General features: G+C 39.6%; 1 protein-coding gene across 6 annotated transcripts in view; it reads left to right on the forward strand.

Annotated features, from left to right (window-relative positions):
• Lin9 (lin-9 DREAM MuvB core complex component) overlaps positions 1-24,206 on the forward strand; it is a 42,801-nt gene that overhangs the window by 17,139 nt on the left and 1,456 nt on the right. For all 6 annotated transcript variants that reach the window (XM_021654920.2, XM_060364816.1, XM_060364814.1 and 3 more), the window contains 10 exons: positions 414-547; positions 3,046-3,171; positions 7,184-7,341; positions 10,402-10,535; positions 12,003-12,122; positions 12,389-12,490; positions 14,303-14,383; positions 17,225-17,350; positions 23,071-23,250; positions 23,374-23,471. In XM_021654920.2, coding sequence (XP_021510595.1) covers positions 414-547; positions 3,046-3,171; positions 7,184-7,341; positions 10,402-10,535; positions 12,003-12,122; positions 12,389-12,490; positions 14,303-14,383; positions 17,225-17,350; positions 23,071-23,250; positions 23,374-23,471 — 1,259 coding nt within the window. The remainder of the gene's footprint in view (positions 1-413; positions 548-3,045; positions 3,172-7,183; positions 7,342-10,401; positions 10,536-12,002; positions 12,123-12,388; positions 12,491-14,302; positions 14,384-17,224; positions 17,351-23,070; positions 23,251-23,373; positions 23,472-24,206) is intronic.

Genomic DNA, 24,206 nt, shown 5'->3' on the forward strand with positions numbered 1-24,206 from the left:
TTATTAATCAACCAACTTTAAATTGTGGAGCAAGGTTTATACTTGGCAGCCAGTATTTAGCATTTGAATATATAACACCAGACCATCCCCAAACGTGTGTATGTGTGTGTGTTCGTGTACAACTTGTTCTCACAAGTTGTTCAGCTTTCTCCTTCTACCATGTGATGACTCATGATCTCAGGTCATTAGGCTTAGCAGTGAATGTCTTTACATATTACGCCACATTGCCAAACTGAAGTTTTGACTTTGTTAATAATCAGGAGGTTTGTTTGGTAACAAATTCCATGTTGAATATTATTGACTCTTTTGAGTACTTAAATATGCCCTAATTTTTAATAAGTTCATTAAGTATTGTAAATGTTCATTTTTATCTAATGACACTGTAATTCCTTTTTTTCTTTTTTTAAATGTAGAAATTTACAGCAACAATGTCAACACCAGATAAGAAAGCATCACAGAAGATTGGTTTTCGATTACGGAACCTACTCAAACTTCCCAAAGCACATAAATGGTGCATATATGAGTGGTTTTATTCAAATATAGACAAGTATGTATCCTTGCTCTTATCATTACTATTGCTTGAGCAGAAAATTAACTTTTTCAAATGTTATGAGCTGTCATCTCTTCTGTAAATCTACTTTGCCTTTTTATTTTTTATTCTTCTTTCATATAATATATCCTGACCACAATTTCCCCTCCCTCTTCTTCTACCCACTTTCCTTCTCCCCCAGATCCACCCCTCTTCCATTTCCCTTCAGAAAAGAGCTGGCCTCCCAGGGATATCAACTGTCATAACAAATTACGTCATAACAAATTACAGTAAGACAAGGAACAAACCCTCATATCAAGGCTTGGGGAGACAACCCAGTAGGAAGAAAAAGGTCCCAAGAGCAGGCAAAAAAGTTAGAGACAGGAAAAGAGTCCTCAGAGCAGGCAAAAGACTTAGAGATAACCCCACTGCCACTGTCAGGAGTCCCACAAAAACCTTAAGCTAACAACCATAAAATATGCAGAGGACCTAGCAGAGACCCATGCAGGCTCCATGACTGTCAGTTCAATCTCTGTGAGCCCCTGTGAGCCCTGTGATTCTGTGGGCCATGTTCTCCTGGTGTCCTCAACCCCTTGGGCTTCTACAGCTCTCCCACTTTCCCACAGAATTCCCTGACCTTTGAGGGGAGGGACCCGATGGAGCCTCCATTTTAAACTCTTCACCTGATGGTTGGCTGTAGGTCTCCAAATCTGCCCCTATCATTTGCCAGAGGAAGCCTCTCTGATGACAGTTGGGCTAGTCACCAGTTTATGAGTATAGCAGAATATCATTAGCAATCATTTCATTGACTTTTTTTCTCCCCTAGGTCTCTTTTCTAAAGATTTATTTTTATTTCTTATGTATAAGTATGCTTGCCTACATGACTTCATGTACCCCATATGTGTGTAGGTGCCCACAGAAGTCGGAGGGTAAAGGATCGATCCCCTGGGACTAAGAGCAGTAGGCAGCTGTGAGCTGCTATATGGGTGGAAATGCACCCAGGCCCTGTGTGTGAGCAACTGCTCTACTGACCTAGCTCTCCAGCCCGCCCCCTTTTTTTTTTTTTTTTCTCTCCCCTTAAATCTTGTGTTTGTTTTAGGGACAGTGGCAAGGTCTTGTGTTGCTCAGGCTTGGGTTCAAATAAATTTTTTTTTCTTTTAATTGCCCTTGCTGGCCTGGTACTAGCTATATAGACCAGGCTGGAGATCTGCCTGCCTCTGCCTCCCATCGTGACTCCGGCTGATCCTCTTGCCTTAGTCTCTGCAGGTATATGCCACCGTGCCCAATGGAGAGTCCATTTTTCTCTTCCTTAGTGCACTTTAATTCATCTCTGTTACAGTTTTCTCTCTTCCTGCCCTGTAAGAAGTTATACATTTCGTGAAAAGTTTTAAATGAATGCATAATTTCTGTATTGTAACTAGCAACTACTATAAAATGAATATAACCTAAATCAAAGCACCATTACTCTTAGCAAATGAGATTTGTTTTATAAATCTGGAGAAATAGACAAATCATTTTTAGGAGAGTCATCTTTTCATTTACAGCTAGTGTTTAGACACTTTAACTAGACAGGGATTTTGAATAGCACATGGAGATCGGCTGAAATCCAATTACCAGACAATAGGCATGTTGAAAATCGTCTCTGATTTTATCTATCTCCTGTGCCAGTTATTGGTAGTTGTTTGTTTGGCTATTTATCTGTGCTTTCCTTCTGTTCTCCGTAAACAGTCACTTACTCAGAAGCTTGTAAAGTTCATGGATATTTATATTATGTATCATTGTGAAAACTGGACTTTTTATTTCTCAAAACTCGTGAGTAAAATTATTTGATGGTCTTAAGAAAATTTTCATGGTGTCTAAATGTGATTGAGTTATTTTGGGAGTTTCCAAAACTACTCCTACCCTCTAGAGTTCTCCTGTGTTATAAGACCTGGTTAATCCCAAAGAGGAGAGGACTCCTTGGTGATGGCTTTTCCTTTGGGACAAAGATACTTTGAGCCTAATACTATTTGTCTTTATCAGGTGAGACGCCAGAGCCAGAGGGTAGTCCCAGATGGAGATTTGAGGAAAATACATAGTCTCCTGGAACTTCCAATCTAGATTATTTCCTTATAACTTCAAATTTTAGATATTTCATATACTAAGTATCTTTCTCTCTTTAGCCCTACATATGATTATGATTTAGAAGTGAAAGTTAGACACATTGTGATTAATAGGATGTGGAAAATCACAATGTGTATTTTGTTTTTGTTTTTTTGAGACAGGATTTCTTGTAATCCATATTGATCTCAAACTTGCTTTGTCACAGTGTAACTACAAATATATTATAGCCAAGGCTGGCCTTGGACATGTGATTTTCCTGCCTCTTCTTCCCAAGTGCCTCTAATTCCCCAAGGAGTGAAAGGCATGTACCACTTTACCCCGCTTTGGAAGGTGGATTTTAAATTTTATTGAAGAAAGTAACACGTTAAGTATTAACCAATAAAATCAAACCATTAAACCATTCTGTTTTACAGGCCACTTTTTGAAGGAGATAATGACTTCTGTGTATGCCTAAAAGAATCTTTTCCTAATTTGAAAACGAGAAAATTAACAAGAGTAGAATGGGGAAAAATCAGGCGACTAATGGGAAAACCACGGAGGTAAAAAAAAAAAAATCTTTTTTAAAGTTAATAAATAGTTGATAGTATCATTTTTTTTAAGATTTATTTATTATGTTATACAGTGTTCTGCCTGCACGTATGCCTGCAGACCAGAAGAGGGTACCAGATCTCATTACAGATGGTTGTGAGCCACCATGTGGTTGCTGGGAAATGAACTCAGGACCTCTGGAAGAGCAGCCAATGCTCTTAACCTCTGAGCCATCTCTCCAGCCCGATAGTATCATTTCTACCTTGGCTAGTTTTTTTTTTTTGTTTTTTGTTTTTTGTTTTTTGTTTTTGAGACAGTTCTCACTGTGTAGCCCTGGCATGCCTGAAACTATATAGACTAGGCTGGCCTTGAACAGATAAATATCCATCTACGTCAGCCTTCAGAGGACTAGTACAAAAACATAACTTTCAGAATAAAATAATTGATTATATGTTAAATATATCATTTTAAGAAATAATGTTGGTGCTTTGTACTCTTAGAATAAAATACACAATTTCATTTTTTTTCAAATTATAAATTTTAACATATTACTGTTTTAAAGATTTATTATTTTAATGGGTATTTTAATTTTATCTCTCCAGCCCCAGTGTTACTGTTTTAAATTACTTATGCCCTTTGTGTCCATTCTCCCCTTCCACTTCTGTCTGTCTGTCTGTCTGTCAATCAGAGTCTCATGTACCCCAGGCTAGCCTCAAATTGGTGTGTATAACAAAAGGTTAATCTTGAACTTCTCATCCTCCTGCCTCTACTTTCTAAGTGTTGGGATTACAGATATGAGATACTATGGCCAGTTTTATAAATGCAGTGCTGGAGATCAAATCCAGGAATTTGTGCATGTTGCTTCCTAGGGCCAACTGCAAAATATTTTTACTTGCCCTGGAAAATATCTAAGGAAGCTATGAGGTCTTGTGTATATTTTCCACATGTATTTACTTTGTGTGTGCCATGGTGCACATTTGAAGGTCTATATGTGAGAGTTGGTTTCATTTGTCTCCTTCTACAATGTAGGCCCTGGGGCTTAGGTTGTCAGGCTTGATGGCAACCTCCTTTACTTGCTAAACCATTTCATCACACCCCCTGTTTTTATTCTTTGAGAATTTCATACATATATCTAAAAGCCTGAGTGTTTTTATGAAAAATAAAATTTTTTTAAAGGAAGTCAAGTTATAATACAGATTAGTAATACAGTAAACTTTGAGAAATACCCTAACTTCAGGACTCAGTTGAGGCTGGAGAGATGGATAAGTGGTGAAGGATACTTCCAGGAGACCCAGATTTGGTTCCTAGAACCACAGCAGTCTGTAACTCCAGTCCCAGAGGATGTGATGCCTTCTCTTCTGGATTCCTTGGATACTACACATGTGATATACATACATATGTATACACATATACAAATATATGTTCATACATACACACTTAAGAAAAAAATCAGCTGGTATAGGCCTAGGTGATGGCTCAGCAGGTAAGGGCCTTGATGCCAGTCCTGACAACCTGACTTCAACCTCAGAGACCCAGATAGTGAAAGGAGAGAACAGACCTTCATACATTGTGCTCTGATTTCTGCTTGTACACCAGGCCAGATCTGTGCATGCACACACATTTTTTGAAGAATCAATGGTGAAATTGCATTTTGTTACAATATAAAAAGGAAGTAGGGAAAAAGTAAAACTATCAGGAAGGAATTCAATAGTAAACATGATATATATGAACAAATATGAGAAACACATGATCTTGGAAAGGAAGATTTACTATCTTAAATTAACGAGTTAATCCTAAATTCTGTATTTGCAGAAAAAGAGTGGTAGCAGAGTTACATAGTAACTAGCATGAGTCAAGGCTATCATGAGTTATATAGTGAGTTCCAGGCCAGCAAGGCTGACATTGTGAAAACCCTGTGTCCTACCTGCTGGTCCCCCTCCCTCCCAAATTTTTATTTGCTAGGGGAGAAATCAAGTAGAAAAAGCCTGAAAAAACAAAGAAATGAAGAACAACACTTATCAGGTGTCAGCTGAAGTATTAAGACAGTCGTTAAGACAAAGGGTTAGAGAGATTATTCAACAGCTAAGAGCACTGGCTGCTCTTCCAGAGGATCTGAGTATGATTTCTAGCACTCACTTGGTTCACAGTCATCTGAAACTCCATTTCCAGGGGACCCAATGTCCTCTTCTGCCCGCTCAGGGACTAGGCATACATGTGGTACATAAACATGTATGCAGGTAAAACACCCAAATACACTAAATAAACAAATAAATAAAAAGATTGTCAGTATAAGAACTAGAACACAGATTATTAAGTGACCACATTTAAAGCAGTGTGCTAACAGTATATGAATGGAAAGATGAATGAAAAAGAAAATCTTGTTCAGTAGAATCACATATTTCTGGGAATTTAGTAGACACTTCTCAGTTACGTGGAGGAGGTGAAGAATTGACTTTATCATGGAGATTTACACTGCAAACAACAATCTACAGGAAATTTTAAAAGGATCAAAGATATTTAAATATTTAGAAATTAAACAATAGGGCTGAAGAGATGGCTCAGTGGTTTAAGAGCACTGTCTCCTCTTCCAAAGGACCCGGGTTCAATTCCCAACAACCACATGGCAGCTCACAACTGTCTGTAACCCCAATTCCAAGGGATCTGACACCTTCACACTAATGATATAAACTGAAATAAAATAAAGTATTTTTAAAAAGTATATTATTAAAAAAAAAAGAGCACTTGCTGTTCTCACAGAAGACTCAAGTTCGATTGTTAGCATCTACATGGTAGATCACAACCACCTGTCACTCCAGTTCCAGGGGTTTTGATGCCCTCTTCTGTCCTCATAGGCTTCAGGCATGCATGTAGCTTAGATATACATGTAGACAAAACACTCATACTAAATAAACAAATAATTTTTTTTCAAAAATTAAAATTTTTTCAAAAAAATGAAACTGCCAGAGAAAGTTATAAAGTCAATTTTATGTAATGTATAGTTTTAGGTACTACTGAATTGAATTTTTTTTGTTTTAAAATTCTGGTAGAGTCTAGAACTAGGAGGGATAAAAGGAAATCTCAATTTTACTTCATAAAAACATAGAAGTATTATGTGACTCCAAGTAAAAAAGACAGTGTCAAAAATATCTGGAACTTACAGACGGAGGGTAGAAACGAATCTATAAGATGAATTTACTTGGTTGCTGAGAGGTGAACTTATAGACAGAGGGTTGCTTGCGAGGTAAAATTATGAAAGAGCAGTGACAAGAAGAATGGGTGGGATAAAGAAGCTTTTGGAGTGTATGCTCATTACCCTGATTGTGGTGAGGGTTTTAAGGCTTAGATAAAATATACATTTTTGTCTTTTTATTATATTTATTTGAGTATGGGTGTGGAGATCAGAGAACGTCTTATGGGGGTTGGATATTCCTTCTATCACATGGGCGGGAGGGGTTAAACTCAAGCTTGGTGGATAGGCTCGCCTTTTCTTTTTTTCATGTATCTGTGTTTTTGGATGTGTGTATGTGTGTGGAGGCATGAAAGGGACTCTTCATCATCACTCATTCTTTTGTTGTTACTGCTGTTTGAGACAGGGTCTCTGCTGTTTTGTTTTGGCTGTCATGTAATTTGCTATTTAAACCATGCTCTCCTGGAACTCACAGAGATCTGTCATAGCATGCTAGGATTAAAGGCATGCACCACCACATACAGCCTCAGCTTATTCTTTGAGACTCCAGCTGGTTTGTTTTAGGGATTCCATCTCAGTCTTTCTAGGCTACAATTAAAGGCAGGCTTCCATACCCAACTAGCATTTACATAGCTCCTGGGGTCTGGACACCAGTCTTGTTTACACAGCACGTACTTTAACTGCTGAGACATCTCCTCAACCCCTCAAAATATATCTGATTATACACTTCAAACATAATTTATTATATTTCTTGTACATGTGCTTGAATTGTAGGTGTGTACTATAATGCTAGCCTGGCCTGGCTTAGTTTATATGATGTCTGTAATTTATTTTAGATGTTCTTCTGCATTTTTTGAGGAAGAGAGATCAGCATTAAAACAGAAACGGCAGAAAATAAGGCTCTTACAACAAAGGAAAGTTGCAGATGTTTCACAATTCAAAGATCTCCCAGATGAAATTCCTCTACCCCTGGTTATTGGAACCAAAGTTACAGGTAAGTGAAAACAAGCTTATTATGAGTCATTTGCAAGTTGTAGCTAAGACTTAGGAAGCGGAACTCTGGTTCTGCAGCAGTTCTTTAAATATGCTTTTAAAAGTAAACCACCAGGAGATGGGTTTGGTATTTAAAAGCACTTGCAGCTTTTGTGAAGGTTTTGGATTCAGTTCCCAGCACCTACACGGCTCACAACCTGTTTCAGGTAGATCTGATGCTCACTTCTGACTTGTCGGGACACCAGGCATGCATGTGGTACACATACATGAACGTAGGCAAACACTCATACACATAAAATAAAAATAAGTACATTAAAGTATATATATGAATTCAGTGATATTTACTACAGTATGAGCTAAAGGAGCCAGGCATATTGGCAGAGGTCTGTTATTGCAGATCCAAGGGAGCTGAGGTCAGCCTGGCTCACCTACATAGCTGGACCTTGCCTCAAAATGGAAAAAGGCTGGGAAAATAGCTTACTGGAAAGTGCTTCTTTAGCACAGTAATGATTTAAGCCCCAGGAACCTCCCCGCGTGCCCCCCTCCAAAAGAAAGAAGTTAATTTAAAAAAAAAAATCAGTCTGCTATAAAGATGAAATATAAGATTCACTGGAATAAGTATAGTTAAATACATTAAAACTTTTTTTTAATTGTTCTATATTTTGCTTGTATGTCATTTGTTTCATAACCAGCTTTATCTAGTTAATTTACAAGCAACATTGTTCTTGTTATAATTGGGTCTAGAAATAATCTGTTTCTAATAATTGAGTAAAACTAAATTATTTAGTAGGGTGTTTGTTTAAAAGTGTGTCAGGCAGAGCACTATGTGGTGGCGTACACCTGAAGCTGGAGTTATTTTGGAATCCAAGGCAGGATGATTGCAGTCAGTGGCAGATGGAATGACATACAGCAATACCTCACTAAATGTTTGGCAGGTGGTAGTGACATACACTGTAATTCTAATACTCAGGAGGTGGAGGCAGGTATATCTTGAGTTCTAATACAGCCAGGGTCACAAAGAGAGACCTTGTTTCAAAAAAAGAAAGTTCTTTTCTGAGATGCCATATTTGTTGATTTTATAGGCTTGATCCTGTATATCCACGTTAGTTATAACAAAGAGGAAAGTATAATGAAAACTTCAAATTTAGCTGCAGTTGTAACTTTGTGGTAGAGCACTAGTCTAGTGTACATAAGGCCCTATCTTCAGAGACCAGAACTGCAGCAGGCATGGTGACATGCACCTTTAATACCAGCAGAGGCAGGTGGATCTCTTGAGTTCAAGACCAGCCTAGGCTATGCAGTGAGTTCTAGGACAGCCAAGGCCATACAAAGAAACCCCATCTTGAGAAGAAAACAAACAAAGAAAACTACAAATTTTATGTTTGTATGAGTGTTTTGTCTGCATGCATGTCCATGTCTAGTGCCCTCAGAGTCCAGAAGACAGTGTTGGGTCCCTAAATATTGGAGTTATAGACAATTGTTAGCCACTGTGTAGGTGCTGGGAACCAAACCTGGGTCTTCTGCAAGAGCATTGAGTGCTCTTAACCATTGAGCCATTTCTCTAGAGAATTTTACATATGCATACAGTATATTTTGATTATATTCACACATACTCACTGTTCCTTCCTTGCTATATGTTTTTTCCTGAGTTAGAATTATATTTCCTAGTAACATATCTAGTATAATTTTTGGCTGAAAATGTGATACTGTGGGAACTTTATATTGTAGTTGTATAGTATGATTGAATTTGCTATAGTAGTTTACCTTTGCAGCTATTGCTCTGTCTTCATTTTATTTTTTTTTCTTTTATTATTATTCAGTGTATATGATTCTTTTGCCCACATGTGTGTCTGTGTACCAAGTGTATGCAGAGTAGAAGAAGCCATCAGATCCTCTAGAATTGGAGTTAAGGATGGTTATATGTAACCACAGGATGCTGGGAACCACATTTGGGTCCTCTAGAATCGGTGCTTTCAACCATTCAGTCATCTTTCAAGTTTTGCATCTTCTCAGCTTTTTAATGCTTATTTTTAACCCTGATTCTCAAGGTGTGGCCCCTGTGCCTCTCTATAGTTCAGTGGTGAGCCTCTGATGTGGGCAGAAGTTTGAAAAAAGACCTCACATTGACTTGTGCAAATTGCTGCTGGCTTTAAAGTCTTTAACTTTTACTTTCTGCAGGCTCCTGTGGGTCTTTCCTGCCCATTTGCATAGTTGCCCAGTTAGCCAGAGATGAATGAGAAGATTTCAGTCTTTATTTCTCCCTAGTCTCTGAATTCTCCCTGTCACATTCTTGCTAGCTGGTCACTCATCTCCACAAGGATAACACTCGGAGTTTGCAAAGCTGAGAGTAGCCTGGGATAACATGAGAGCCTAGTTAAAGTTGAAAATAAACTACTCTTAACATGTCACTTAAAAGTATGATGTCTAGACCCAGGTGTGGTGGCATGCACCTATAATCCCAATACTCAGGGAGGCAGAGGTAGGCAGATCTCTGTGAGTTCAGGGCCAGCATGGTCTACAGTGTGAGTCCAGGACAGCCAAGACTACACTGAGAAAACCCTGTTTCAAGAAGATATCCAGAGTTCTTTTACTAGTGTTAGGGGCTTATACTCTGAATGGCAGTCTTTTCTTTATTTAGTCTGTTTGGTAGCTATATCATTTCATTTACGTGTCGAATTAAGAATCAACATTTCAGGGGCTGGAGAGGTGGCTCAGAGGCTAAGAACACTGGCTATTCTTCCAAAGGTCCTGAGTTCAATTCCCAGCAACCACATGGTGGCTCATAACCATCTATAGTGAGAGCTGGTGCTCTCTTGTGGCATGCAGGCACACATGCAGGCAGAATACTAAATAAATACTAAACAAAGAACCAACATTTCAGTTTTGTTTTGTTTTAAAAACTTTAATTCTCTAAGCATTAAAAACAAAGTACACAGTCATGTTAAAACTAATAGACAGTGACACTGTGCTTTTTATGGTTTAAGCTACATGCTTAGAACAGTTTCATTTGATAATTCTTTGCATGTCCTAAATATGACAATGCCTTTGTTTCTTTTCTCAGCACGATTACGTGGCGTTCATGACGGTCTTTTTACTGGTCAGATAGATGCTGTGGACACTCTTAATGCTACTTATAGAGTAACCTTCGATAGGACAGGGCTTGGGACTCACACCATTCCTGACTATGAAGTTCTTGTGAGTAATATCTTATTAAATTAAGGTGTTTTATAGTATATTTGTATTTTGTGCCTTTTAATTACTTTAGTATTTTCTTATAAATTGTCTTTTATGAGAGAATCAAGGTTTCAATCCAAAGAACAGATCCTTGGGATTTCCTAAACATGTATACTAGATCCCTGGAGAACTGTACTTAAGTTTTGTTTCCAAAAGCTAGGGTCCCTCCCTTGTGCCTTATTCATACAACACTTTACTGTAACAGAATGATTGTTTCTGACTAAATAATCTACACATTTTCATTCTAGCCATTAGGTTAAAGTGTAGGAAGTCCTAAATTTAAAATATGAAGTAACCTCTTGGTTTTTCAGTAGTTTTCTCCTGTTTTAGTCTCACATTTATGTAAAATTGGTACCTTCACTTTTTAAAAATACCTATTTTTTTTCCTTTGGTTTTTCGGGACGTGGTTTCTCTGTGTAGCCCTGGCTGTCCTGGTACTCACTCTGTAGAACAGGCTGGTCTTGAACTCACAGAAGTCTGCCTGACTCTGCCTCCCAGCTTCTGGGATCAAAGGCATGTGCCACCACCACCCAGCTTTAAATTAGATTTTTATTTAGTGTGTCTGTGTATATGGGGATGGCATGTGCTCACATACACTACAGCACTTGTTGGGAGGTCAAAGAACAATTTGTGGGTATCATTCTCTCCTCCCACCATGAGACTCCCAGGAATTTAGCTCAGATCTTCAGGCATGGTGGCAGGTGCCTGTACCCACTGAGTAGCCCAATACCTTCACTTTTTACATGGTAAAATTGCCACAATATTCATTAACTTATTCAAGGCTCTAAAGCTGGGGGTTCTTGTTGGTCAGTCAAACAGAGACTAAAATCTGGGTGTTTTGATGTCTAATACACATTAGCCTGCTGAAGTACTTATCAGTCTTGAGTTTTGTAAAGTTGTGGAAATTATGCATGCATTCATGAAAGTGTGTGTGTGTGCTCACATATTTGTGTTCACAATCATGAGTGTATTTTGGGTTTGGATTGAATCCAGTGCTTAGTGATCACTGAACCACAGGACTGCATCCCCAGCCTTACATGCTTCTTAAATAAATAACAACTGTTGAAGATACAGCTCAATGGTAGAATGCTTGTCCTATAGACTGTAGATGCTAAATAAGTAAATAAAATTTAAAACTAACTGTAATCTGGACTGGTAAGATGCTATATTTCTTTTTTTTATATAATTTATTTAATTTTATGTGCATTAGTGTGAAGGTGTCAGATCCCTTAGAATTGGGAGGTATAGACAGTTGTGAGCTGCCATGTGGGTGCTGGGAATTGAACCCGGGTCCTTTGGAAGAGCAGCCCGTGCTCTTAACTACTGAGCCATCACTCCAGCCCCCAAGATGCTATATTTCAAGTTGATATACAGTACTACAATGCTTACAAATTCTCCAAGATTTACGGATTATTCTTTTTTTCAAAGAGTAATGAGCCTCATGAGACAATGCCAATTGCTGCCTTTGGACAAAAACAGCGGCCTTCTCGATTTTTTATGACACCCCCACGGTTACACTATACCCCTCCTCTCCAGTCACCAATTACAGTAAGTAGTATAGAAATGCACTGAGTAACATAGCTATTGTGAATATAAGCTGTGTTCTCATGAAGCACACCTTACAGGTACTTCAGGACTTGAGCTACCTATATTATTTTGAGCTTATTGGTAGTTATTAAAATAAGTAAATTGTTGCTCAAATTCTAGAAGTATTTGTTATTGTATTTTAATTGTAATTGTAATTGTAATTAAGCAGAACTTTCACTTTATCTAATGATACTGTCAGTGATTAGATGATTCCTTCTGTCCCTCAGGATAGTGACCCTTTATTAGGACAGTCACCGTGGAGAAGTAAAATTTCTGGCTCTGACACGGAGACATTGGGAGGCTTTCCAGTAGAATTCCTTATCCAGGTGGTGAGTTGCTCCAAATGCTTTTGATGCTTGGAAACTGAATGTCTTTGGTATTGTTAAAACTGGAGTCTTTCTGTGGGTCAAACATTTTTATGTATTATTCTTTCAGTCATTGTGTAGGTTTTCAGGGCTCTGCTGTTTTCAAAAAGTTCTAAAACAAAGTTACAATAGAAAAAAATAATTTGAGGTCTTCCTTGTTTTGTTTCTTTTCTCTCTCTCTCTCTTTTTTTTTTTTTTTGGTCTGAGAAACTGCTGTTTACTTATGATGTACCTAGGGATTAGACACTGAGAAATCTAAGTCTAAACTAAAGTATAAAAGCATAATATGTAACAGTCTTTCTGAATAGTCTGACTCTTAAAAATGTAATGAGCTGTAATCCCAGCACTCAGAGAGGCAGAGGCAGGTGGATCTCTGAGTTTGAGGCTAGCCTGGTCTACAAAGTAAGTCCAGGAGAGAAAGAAAAAGAAAAAAAGTAATGAGTTACTTTTTTTTTTTTTTTTTTTGTCCTTGAGATAGGGTCTTACTATGTAGCTCTGGCTGTCCTGAAACTCAACTATGTAGACCAGCATGTCCTAGAATTTTCAGAGATCTGCCTACCTCTGCCTCCATGTGCTGAGATTAAAGATGTGTGTTACTATGCTTGGTTTGAGCAATTGGTTTTGAAAATTAGATTAAATAAAACCAGATTCAGTGAAGTAAGCATGGGAAGCAGAGGTAGGGTGCTCATGAGTTCAAAGCCAGCCTGAGCTAATAGCTAGACTCTTGACCTTACACAACAGGAAAAGAGAGATTACAGTTTGATTAAGTCATAGTCTAATACTGTTTCAAGGTTTGTTTTTTTTTTCCTTTTTGAAAATAATATTTTATTCTAAAATAGTCATTTTAAAATATATATTTTTTTTTTCCTGGCCTATGGTGGCGCACACCTTTAATCATGGCAGAAGCAGAGGCAGACGGATCTCTGGAGTGTTTTTGTTTTTGTTTTGTTTTTTTGAGCTGGGTGATGGTGGCACACACCTTTCTTTACTTCCAGCACTCAGGAGCCAGAAACAGGTAGATTCTCTGTGAGTTCAAGGATAGCCAGGGTTCCACAGAGATCCTGTCTTAAAAAACCAAAGGAAAAAAAATAATTTTAAGAAGTGAAGGTACCGATTGTACATAAATGTGAGACTAAAGCAGAAGAAAAATATTGAAATCCCAAGAGGTTATTTCATATTTTAAATTTAGGACTTCCTATACCTTAACCTAATGGCTAGAATGAAAATGTATAGATTCCAAGATTATTTAGTAGCCAAGGATGACCTTGGTCTGCAAAGCAAGTTCCAGGAGAGCCAAGGCTACACAGAGAAACCATGTCTGGAAAAACAAAACCAAACCAAAAGGGGGAGTTGGTTCTCTTCTTTCACCTTGTGGAAATCAAATTCCGGTGGTCAGGCTTTGGTAGCGCATGCCTTTACCAGCTGAGCCATCGCACCACCTCTGATTATGGTAGATTTTAAAATAATATTTTCTTTTATAGGGTGTTTTTAAGTCAGGTCTCATTGTGTAGACGAGACTGGCCTGGAACTTGCTGTGTAGCCTCGAATGGCCTCAGACTTATGATCCTCCTGCTTCAGTACACTGAGTGCTGAGATTGTATGTTCTGTGCTGAGTTACAGTATTTTTGCTTAATATTCACATGTATAAAATAAAATGCTTTACCGTATTTATAATGGGGCACTAAAATGTACCATTAGAACGTCTCTGCGAAAACTGGAAATCTGATACACCTGAATGTCTGTTTATTCCAAAACGTTTGTTGTTGTTGTCTACAGACTAAATTATCAAAAATTCTCATGATTAAAAAAGAACATATCAAGAAATTAAGGGAAATGAACACAGAAGCAGAAAAGCTGGTAAGGATTTAAGGATTAATTTCCCTTTGTTTACCTGTCTAATTTTAAAATGGTGAGGCCTTTATATATAAAATATATAAAAAAATTTTTTTTTTAAATGCCTTCTGAAAAAGAAAACTTTGTGGCTTGTTTGTTTGTTTTTGTTGAGACCAGGTCTTGCTGTGACTCTGGCTGGTTTGAAGTGTACTATGTAGACGAGGCTGGCTTCTAACTTCTGACAATCCTCCTGCATTTGCCTCCTGGTGCTGGAGTAGAAGCACGTGCCACCACACCTGGCTTGCAGTATGCTGTCATAGTGCTGTTGGATTTCACTTTTTCTTAATATATTGAATATGTGCTACTAATCAGCAGAGGGATACAGTGCCTTACCCATAAGACCACTGACTGTACAACTGCACAGGATGAATGGATGAACCAGCTTCCTGGACCATTTACATGAGTGCAGCATTCCTAGAACTAGTGACTACACCTCACTAAGGCAGTTGTAATGACGGAGCTTTTCAAAAGTGCTTCGGAATAAGCTAGCTAAGTTGTCATATTTAAATTAACTTGACAAAGATTTTATTAGCCAGATAAGGCAAAAAAAAAAAAGTGTTTTTTATGGGGGGGGTTGTTTGTTTTTTGAGACAGGGTTTCTCCGTGTAGCCTTGGCTGTCCTGAACTTGCTTTGTAGACCAGGCTGGCCACAAACTCACAGAGATCCTCCTGCCTCTGCTTCCTGAGTGCTCGGACTAAAGGCATGCACCATCACCACCCAACTAGTTTCCCTAATTTTCTTGAGATAGAATTGATGCTCAAGTCAGCTGTACTTGCTTGAAATTTACAATTTGATCATATGTCTGTGAAACGTTACCATATGTTCTGTTAAAAAAGAGAAGTGCTTCCTGCTATTCTAAAATTTTCTTTGGTAACCTCTCCCTGATTTCTAGGTAGCCATTGATACGCTGCCTGACACCATGGGTTAGGATTGGTTTGCATTTTCTAGAATATTGTATAAATAGTCATACAGTCTGTATGAGCTTTTTTCATGCCTGGTTTCTGCACACCAGATTTGAGATACACACACTTCGTGACAAGATTCAGAATGCATAGCTGCTTTGTTTCCTTCAGTGCTAATGATCAAATCCAGGATCTTGCGCTTACACCCCTGGGCTGCACCTCCAGCTTCCTTTTTACTACTGAGTAGCATCCCATTTTGTGATTGTGCCACAGATTATCCATTCAGTTATAGATAAGCACTTGGGAATGTTCCAAGTTTTCGTTTCTCTAAAGCTGCTGTGAACATTCCTCTACTAATCTTTGCATAGATAGCTGTTTTTATTTCTCTTAGCATGTTTAGCTTTTTACAAACTTGTGTTTTACACAGTTGTGTTTACTGTGCAATAATCTATTGAATTGTATATGTTGTGCAGTTTTGTATTAAACTTAAGTTAAAACAGAAACGTTAAAAAGCAAGATGATAGCCAGGTGTGGTGGCGCACACCTATGACCCCAGCACTTGGGGAGGCAGAGGCAGGCTGATTTCTGTGAGTTTGAGGCCAGCCTGGTCTACAAAGCAAATCAAGGACCACCAAGGCTACGCAGAGAAACCCTGTCTGGGAAAAACAAGATGATAACCACCAGGCACTATAGCACATGCTTTTAATTCTAGCACTCAGGAGGTAAGGGCAGGCAGATCTCGAGTTCAAGGCCACCCTAGTACATAGTATATTCTTGGCCAGCCAGGGTTACATGGTAAGACTGTATCAAAAACAAAACTTGTTTTCTCCCTATATTGGGAATTGAACCCATGCCCTCTCATATGCTAGCCAACACTTTGTTCTTAAGCTGTACCCCAGCCCTGTGACATTACTTTTCTATATTCCATCTTGGTGTTTGGAGCAGGAACCTGAGAGCTCACATCTTCAGCCAGAAGCACAAAGTAGAGAAAGCTACCTGGAAATGGCATACAGTCTTGAAACTCTTAAAAGTCTACCTCCAGTGTCACATTTCTTCCATCAAGGTTGAACCTCTTAAACTTCCCTATTCAGTGCCACCAAATATTCAAACATCTGAGCCTCTGGGGGACATTCTCATTCAAACTACTACTTTCTACTTTCTGTATCCCCATTGCCTTATAGCCATATCAATACAAAATTAATTTAGACCAACTTCAAAATTCCCCCTAGTCCTTCACAGTCTCAACACTGTTTCAAAGTACAAAATCTCCTCTGAAACTCAAGACAATTTCTTAATTATAACCTCCTGTAGAATCAAAAAACAAATTACACATTTACCATTTTCTCTTGGGGCATAGTGTAGAAATACTGGATCAAAAGAAGAATGGAGCCCAGAGGGCAAACACCCAGCCCTGGAGCTTCATCTCTGATGTCAGAGGGCTGTTTTCTTCATTTCTTCATTCTCTGTGTATAAAATCTCCACTAAAAGAAGTAAGTGGGGCTAGAGAGATGGCTGAGAGTGAAGACTACTCTTGCAGGGAACCAGAGTGCAATTCCTAGCGTTCACACTGAGCAGCTCACAGCCACCTGTAACTCCAGCTGCAGGGGTTCCTATACTTTTGACCTCCATGGGCATTGGCATTTACATGTACATACACACACTCATAATGTAAAACAAACAAATTAATACTAAAAGGAGGAAAGTGAATAGCAGAGAGCATGCATTCCTCAGAACAAGGACCATCTCCCAACATTACGCCATCACGTAAGAAGAGTGTCGTTGACTATAGGCTAGTGTAATGACCTGCTGGTTGTTTTAGATACCTTAGATTACTGAAATTGCATTGCTAACAATGCAATTTGTTGATTGCAAAACTTGATCAAAAGCTTTTTTTTTCCTTAGAAATCATATTCCATGCCCATTGGCATTGAATTTCAACGAAGATATGCAACAATTGTCCTAGAACTTGAGCAGTTGAACAAGGACCTAAACAAAGTTTTGCATAAAGTTCAACAGTATTGCTATGAGGTAAGTGGTTTTTATTGCTTTCTCTTTTTTTTGCTTTTTGAGACAGGGTCTTGCTATGTAGCTATAGATGACCTGGCACTTACTGCGCAGACCAGGCTGGCCTCCAACTCGGAGAGCCACCTGCCTCTGCCATAGCCTATGCTGGGATTAAAGGTGTGTGCCATCATGCCCAGCCTGATTTGTGTTACTCTCCCTTCCTTGTTATTTGAAGATTAATGCTTTTACCTTCACTTCTTACAGGCTCTAAGCTAAACCAGTTGTCTTTAAAAGGTCTTTTAGCAGGACTGAATTTTGCATATATATTCACTCTTATCAGTGTTAAAAGGGTATTTTATCACAGTAAATTACCAATTTTCAATTACTAACTTATAAATGATCTCACTTTACCAAAAAAAAAAAAAAATAAAGACTTAGAATTCAAAAATCCAGAAAAATAATTATCTTTTGTGTTTTGATGTTATACATGTGTTTGTCAGAGTCAGTAGTCAGTTTCGGGTATCATTCCTCAGGAACTGTCTACAGTTTTTTATCACGCAGGGTCCTCATTGGGACCCAGGGCTCACTAATTAGGCCTCTGCCTCTACGACACTGATTATAAACACATACAGCCATGCCTGCTTCTTACGTGGATGCTAAGATCAAACTCAGGTGCTCATGTTTGCATGGCTAGCACTTCATTGAATGTATCATTTCTCTAATCCCTTGTTTTGTTTTTTGAGACTGTATCTTGCCACATAGTCAGCCTTCAACTCATAATTCTTCTGCCTTAGCCTCCTCTAGCCCACTTGCTAGAATTACAGACATGCACCATCATGACTACCAGAACAGTTACCTTAATTCCACTATCCCAAAACCATACTTTGGCTTGCTTACTTTGATTTTTTTATTCTTTTTTAATGTATGGATGTCAGCCTGTGCATATGTTTCTGCACCATGTGTATGCCTGCTGCCATTGGAGGCTGGAGAAGGTGTCAGATCCTCTGAAACTGGAGTTACACATCGTTATTAGCCACCATGGGGTTCTGGCTCCTCTGCAAGAGCAACGAATACCCCTAACCATCGAGCCATCTCTCCAGCCTCCTCCCTTAAATTTACTTACATGTATGAGTGTTTTGTCTGCATGTAGATATGTGCACTGTTTGTATGGCCAGTGCCTCCAGAAATCAGAGAGGGCTTTGGGTACCCTGGATCTGGAGTTCCAGGTGATTGTCAGTCACCATGTGAGTACTGGAAACCAAACCTGAATTCTCTGCAAAAACAACAATGCTCTAAAGCACCGAACCATCTCACCAGGCACTCCTTTCCTTTTTTAAACAACATGTGTTCTCAGAAATCATGCCCTGTATTATTTTGTTTCTTCCTCCTTTCAACTGTGTCTTAGCTGTGAATCCTGGATTTTAGGTGCGTAGGTCACAGGAGTTTTTGAAATTTTTCATTCACATATGATTATAAATGAGTAGAGTAGTTCAACTGTCACCTAAATTTGAAGCTCTTACTCTAGAGTAAGTGTTAAATTATTGTGATGGATTTAGAGTGCCTCTGCTTTTGCATTCTTTGAAGCTGTGTTAGCAAAGCCCCCTCTGTTTGTTTTAGGAGATTCTAATCACCATATTGGCAAGTCCCAGAAATCTGTCATTGATGAAGACGTCTGTCTACTTGAACTGAACTGAGAGAATGAATTGTGGCTACCCATGCCTGTTCCTTAGCCATTCATTCTCATTTATACCCCACCCCTAACCCCTGCACCCTCTTAATGTTTCTGGTAATGGTATAACCAGGGCTTTTGCATATTCTAGGCAAGTTCCTTGCCGTTGAGCTACATTACTAATCCCTTGGTTTTATTTGTTTGGTTGGTGGGGGGGGGGAGTAGTTTTTGGTTTTTTTCTTTGTTTTTCAAGGCAGGCTTTCTCTGTGTGGCCCTGGCTGTCCTGGAACTTACTCTGTAGACCAGGCTGGCCTCAAATCCAGAGATCTGCCTGCCTCTGTCTCTGAGTGCTAGGACACCACCTAGCACCACCACCACCCGGCAGTGCCTTGGTTTTAATGATACAGTATTGCTCTACAGCCCAGGCTGGTCTTCCCACCTCTGCTTCCTAAGTGCTGGGATTTCAGGCGTATGTCTCTATGCTTTGCTTCGTAATTATTTATTCCTTCTTCCCTGTTGCCTGCTACCTGTCTATCAGCGACTTATTCTAGTAAAGAAGTTTACTAGAATAGTATCTGACGAGCATCTATTGAGAAAAAGTATAGACCACAGGGTTTAAGAGACTTCCATAACAAAATAGCACATGAAGATGAGGCTTACACATCAGTTGTAGTGTAGTCAATGGGCATTTGAGTAGGCCTCTTTGCTACTCAAGTGAAATGAATTGATTTTCACAAAGCTCTTGAAGTACAGAATCAACTTAAATAAGAAACTTGAGTGCTATGACTGGGCAATTTTATTCCTTAATAGACAGAGACAGATGAACATATTTACCGAAAGAAATATACTAGAAAGTTCATTCCCTATTACTCCCCAGAATCAGAAACTGGATGCCAAAATAAATAGATAAAATTTAAAAAACCAGAAACTTGGGGTTGCAGTGATGGTTCAGCAGTTAAGAGCACTGGCTGCTGGTCAAGAGGACCCAGGTTTGATTCCCAGCCGCCACATGGTTCATAGCTGTTTATACCTCCAATTCTGGGGGCTCCAATGCCCTCTTTGGCATATATATATTTCCAAAATATGCACATAAATTAAAATAATGAAATCATTTAGAAAAAGCAGAAACGGCAAATACCCATAAATGCTAGGATGGATCAATAAACGTGCTGTCATTGCGCAGTGCAGTGCTACCTGAAATGGGAATTAAAGAATTCAGTTACTTTGCAACTCCGTGAACAAAGTCAGACAGAAGAGACTAAAAGTTGTATGATTCCATTTGCAGAGTTTAGACACCAGCACAAGCCAGCTGTGGGGCTGGTTGGCATGCTCTCTGCAAGGCAGCCCTTAAGTCACTGACTTCTTAGGCACGTTTAACTTGTAAAAACTCAATAACTTTCATATTTTATGATTTGATATTTTTGTGTTATTTATATATGCTTCAGCTAAAAACTTAGGGTTTTGTTTTGCTTTTGTTGTTTTGTTTTGTTTTTGGTATTTCAAGACAGGGTTTCTCTGTATAGCCTTGACTGTCCTGAAGTTCACTCTGTAGACCAGGCTGACCTCGAACTCCCTGCCTCTGCCTCCCAAGTACTGGGATTAAAGGCATGTGCTGCCACCACCCAGCAGGAGTGTGTATGAGAGAGAGAGACAGACAGATAGGGGGTGTCTGTGGGGCAGGGATGGTACATTTTTATCTGCTTTCTATCCTTTCTACAGAGTAGATAAAAGCATAGCTTACTTTGGGTACAGGATAGTATAGGAGAGGCAGGAGGAAGAGCATGTACTTGAATGTTTGTTTCTCCAACAAATATAAGTAAACCATGATTGGGGTGCAGCTCGGGAGTAGAATACTTGCATAGTTTGTCCAAGGCCCTGAGTTTGAGCCCCTGCACCCAAAACCAGGACAGAGCAAAATAAGAGGCTGAGGATGCTCTTCTGGTAGCGTACCTCCTGCACAAATGTCGATCCCTGTGCTTGTTATTTCAGTGCTTGAGAAGCAGAAACAGGTGGGTTCCTGGGCACTGTGCAGCCAGTCTAGATGACTGACTCAGGAAGTAAGATGGAAAGCAGTGAGGTGGACACTTGGCCTTCCTTACACATGTGCATACACATAGAAACATTTTTACACTCATACAGAGAGTACACTCTGAAGAGAAAAACTAGCAAGTACAAGTTAACTCTAAAAGTAAATAGAATAAGAGATAAGCCTGGCCATATTTCAGTAGTAAAACAACACTAAAGAAGACAGACTGGTACAGATGTCAGAAACCAAGTGTTTTTAGCATACACCTTTGTTCTAAAACCAAACTCCTAGGGCTGAGTATATTGGGGATAATGGGAGCCAGGTTTCTCACTGGGAGAATGGAGTTGTGAGAAGAGAGGCGAGGTCCTAAGGTGTTAGATTGGTACAGGAAGCCAGGGAGGATTCACGGCTTGTACATACAAGATGCATAAGAAAGTGTGTATGTCTGCCTAGCCTGGGGGCAGAGAGAACCTAGCAGCAAAGAACATAACCACACAGCCAGATCTGTTTCCAGCATTATCTCCAAGAGGAAGTAGAGATTCTCGAGAAGAGGCAGTCTCAGGACCTAGGACAGGAAGAGCAGAAGATGAGTATGAACCATGTTACTATGCCAGGAAAATGTACCCCAAACTATGTGGACATTTAAAAAGGAACTCATCATAGAGTTCTGCTGGCCAAATTGAGTTTCATAATAGAGAGCCAGGAGTCCATAGATTAACAGAATCAATACATGCTATTTATTCCTTTTTGAGAGAAAGTTCTTTTAAAAGTGCCAACTTGGGCTGCAGAAATGGCTCAGTCAGTAAGGTGCCTGCCACTCAAGCATTAGGACCTGAGTTCATACCCTCAGTACCAACTTAAAAGTCAGGTGCAGTGGTATAATGCTATGATCCTATTACTGGCAGGTTGGGGAAGTAGGCACAGAGGCAGGGGCATCTCTGAAGCTCATTGCTACTGGCCAGCCAGCCTGGCGAAATTGATATGCTTTGAGTTTAGTGAGAGACTTTGTCTCAAAAAGTAAAGGTGGAGAATGACCAAGAAACTTCATGTGGGCTGCCTGCTGAGTGGGGGGGAAGGGCTATTTCAAACATGGACTCTATTGCCTGCTTTTAGATCACTTCCCCCAGGCAGGGCTGCCTTCCGGGCCTCAGGGGATGAGGATATGCTCAGTCCTAATGTGACATGATGTGCTGGGGAGGGTTGATAACGGGTGGAGGGAGGGAATCACTTTTCTAGGGGGAAGGAAGAGGAGAAGAGGGAAGAAAGGGAAGTGTGGTACTAGAAGGAGAGGAGGGAGGGCCCATTCTTGGGATGCAAAGTAAATAAACTGAAATTAAAAAAAAAAAAAAAAGACATGGGGCTAGAGATATGGCTCGATGGTTAAAAGCACTTACTGCTCTTGCAGAGGACCTGGCTTCAGTTCCAGCCCTCAGTTCAGCAGCTCACAACGACCTATTACTCCAGTTCTCAGGGAGCTGATGCCTCTGGCCTCTTTAGGCACTGTATGCACACGTGCATATAATACACTCACACGGTGATGACAAGATTAAAAATAAATAAACATAACATTTGACAGCCACCATAGTAACAACTGATACAAATATTGGGCCTCCTTGGATGTTCAAACTGGTAAGGAAACGTGTGATGCCGAACAGGAGCTTTATGTAGCCCCAAAGTCTTTTCGTGAATACTAGTTAGAAAGGGGAAATCTTTACTATGTGGACATCTGGCAAATACTTCATTACTTAACAGAGCAAAAACACATCTCACTAGTAACGAGACAGATGAACACAGGGAACCTCCAGTAATGACTCGCAGAGAATGACTGCATCACACTGTGGTGCTCCTGCCAGAAGCGTGAAAGTGCAGTCTAACATGGACAGTCACATACCCTACCTGAAAGGATATTTACCCAGGTCCCAAGCAGTAGAAGGAGAGAACTGACACCCACATGGCCTTTGACCCCCACATCTATGCCATGGCACATTCACGCCCACATACACATAGCCTTGTCAGGGTGTATCTCATGTTCTACTCCTCCGTGTTCAGCTTGCACCAGACCAGGGGCTCCAGCCTGCTGATCAGCCAACAGACATGAGACGGAGGTGTGAGGAAGAAGCCCAGGAAATTGTCCGGCAAGCCAACTCCTCCTCGGGACAGCCCTGTGTTGAAAACGAAAATCTAACGGACTTAATCTCCAGGCTTACTGCAATTTTATTACAAATTAAGGTAAATTTCAGAGGAAATAGCTTCATGGTTTTATTTTTATGCTAAGAAAACGGTATTTGTTCCTATTTATGTCTATATTTAAGCTAAAATGTAACTAAATTTTGGAACATTTTTCCCCTGTAGTGTCTAGCAGAGGGAGGAGACCTCAATTCCTTTGAATTCAAATCACTCACAGATTCATTAAATGACATCAAGAATACGATAGATGCTTCTAATATCAGGTAATTTATAAGCTATATGATAATCATTTTATGTTAAATTTCTGCTGATTCTTAGTAGTTTGAATAAATTTGCTTATTAGTAAAGTATTTGTGTATTTGTTTATCCTTTAAATGTATTTAAAAGCGCTTTTCACATAGCATTCTGTTGCCAGAACAGACATTTCACATAAGCTGTATACATGAGGGCATCAGAACATACCATTTGGTTTCAGGTTTATTGTAGAGCAGGGACTCCTCTCCTTCAGTATCCCCAGCACTCCCCTGCTCCTAAGCATGCTTTCCCACCAGTGCTCAGACAGGGCTGTGCCTTCCCTGAAGGCATTTCCTTAGCTGTCTTGTAAGAAACTGCTGTTTACTAACTAAAATGCAGCCTCTCCACCCCCCATAAAAAGCTTGAGGTTTTTGAGATGGCTCAACAGGGGAAGGCCCTTGTCTCACTATCCTGGCCCTTGAGTTCAGTCTGCAGAACTCATATAACGGTAGATAGCCCACTATGTGTGTGCAGGGCCTGCATGCGCAATGTGCACACAGTAATAAAGTAGTGAGTTGCAGGGCTGTCAGGGTGGCTCAGTGGGTAAAAACATTTGCCATACAAGCCCGGAGACCTGAGCTCAGGCCCCAGAACTCAAGTAAAAGAGAGAAAAAACAGACTCCACAAAATTATCCTCTGACTGCAACAGTTATGTCATGGCACACACCGTGGTAATGAGTTTAATTTTTTAAAAAATGTTGTGA

Source organism: Meriones unguiculatus, chromosome 11, assembly GCF_030254825.1.
Source record: "Meriones unguiculatus strain TT.TT164.6M chromosome 11, Bangor_MerUng_6.1, whole genome shotgun sequence".
In the NCBI taxonomy this organism is placed as follows: Eukaryota; Metazoa; Chordata; class Mammalia; order Rodentia; family Muridae; genus Meriones; species Meriones unguiculatus.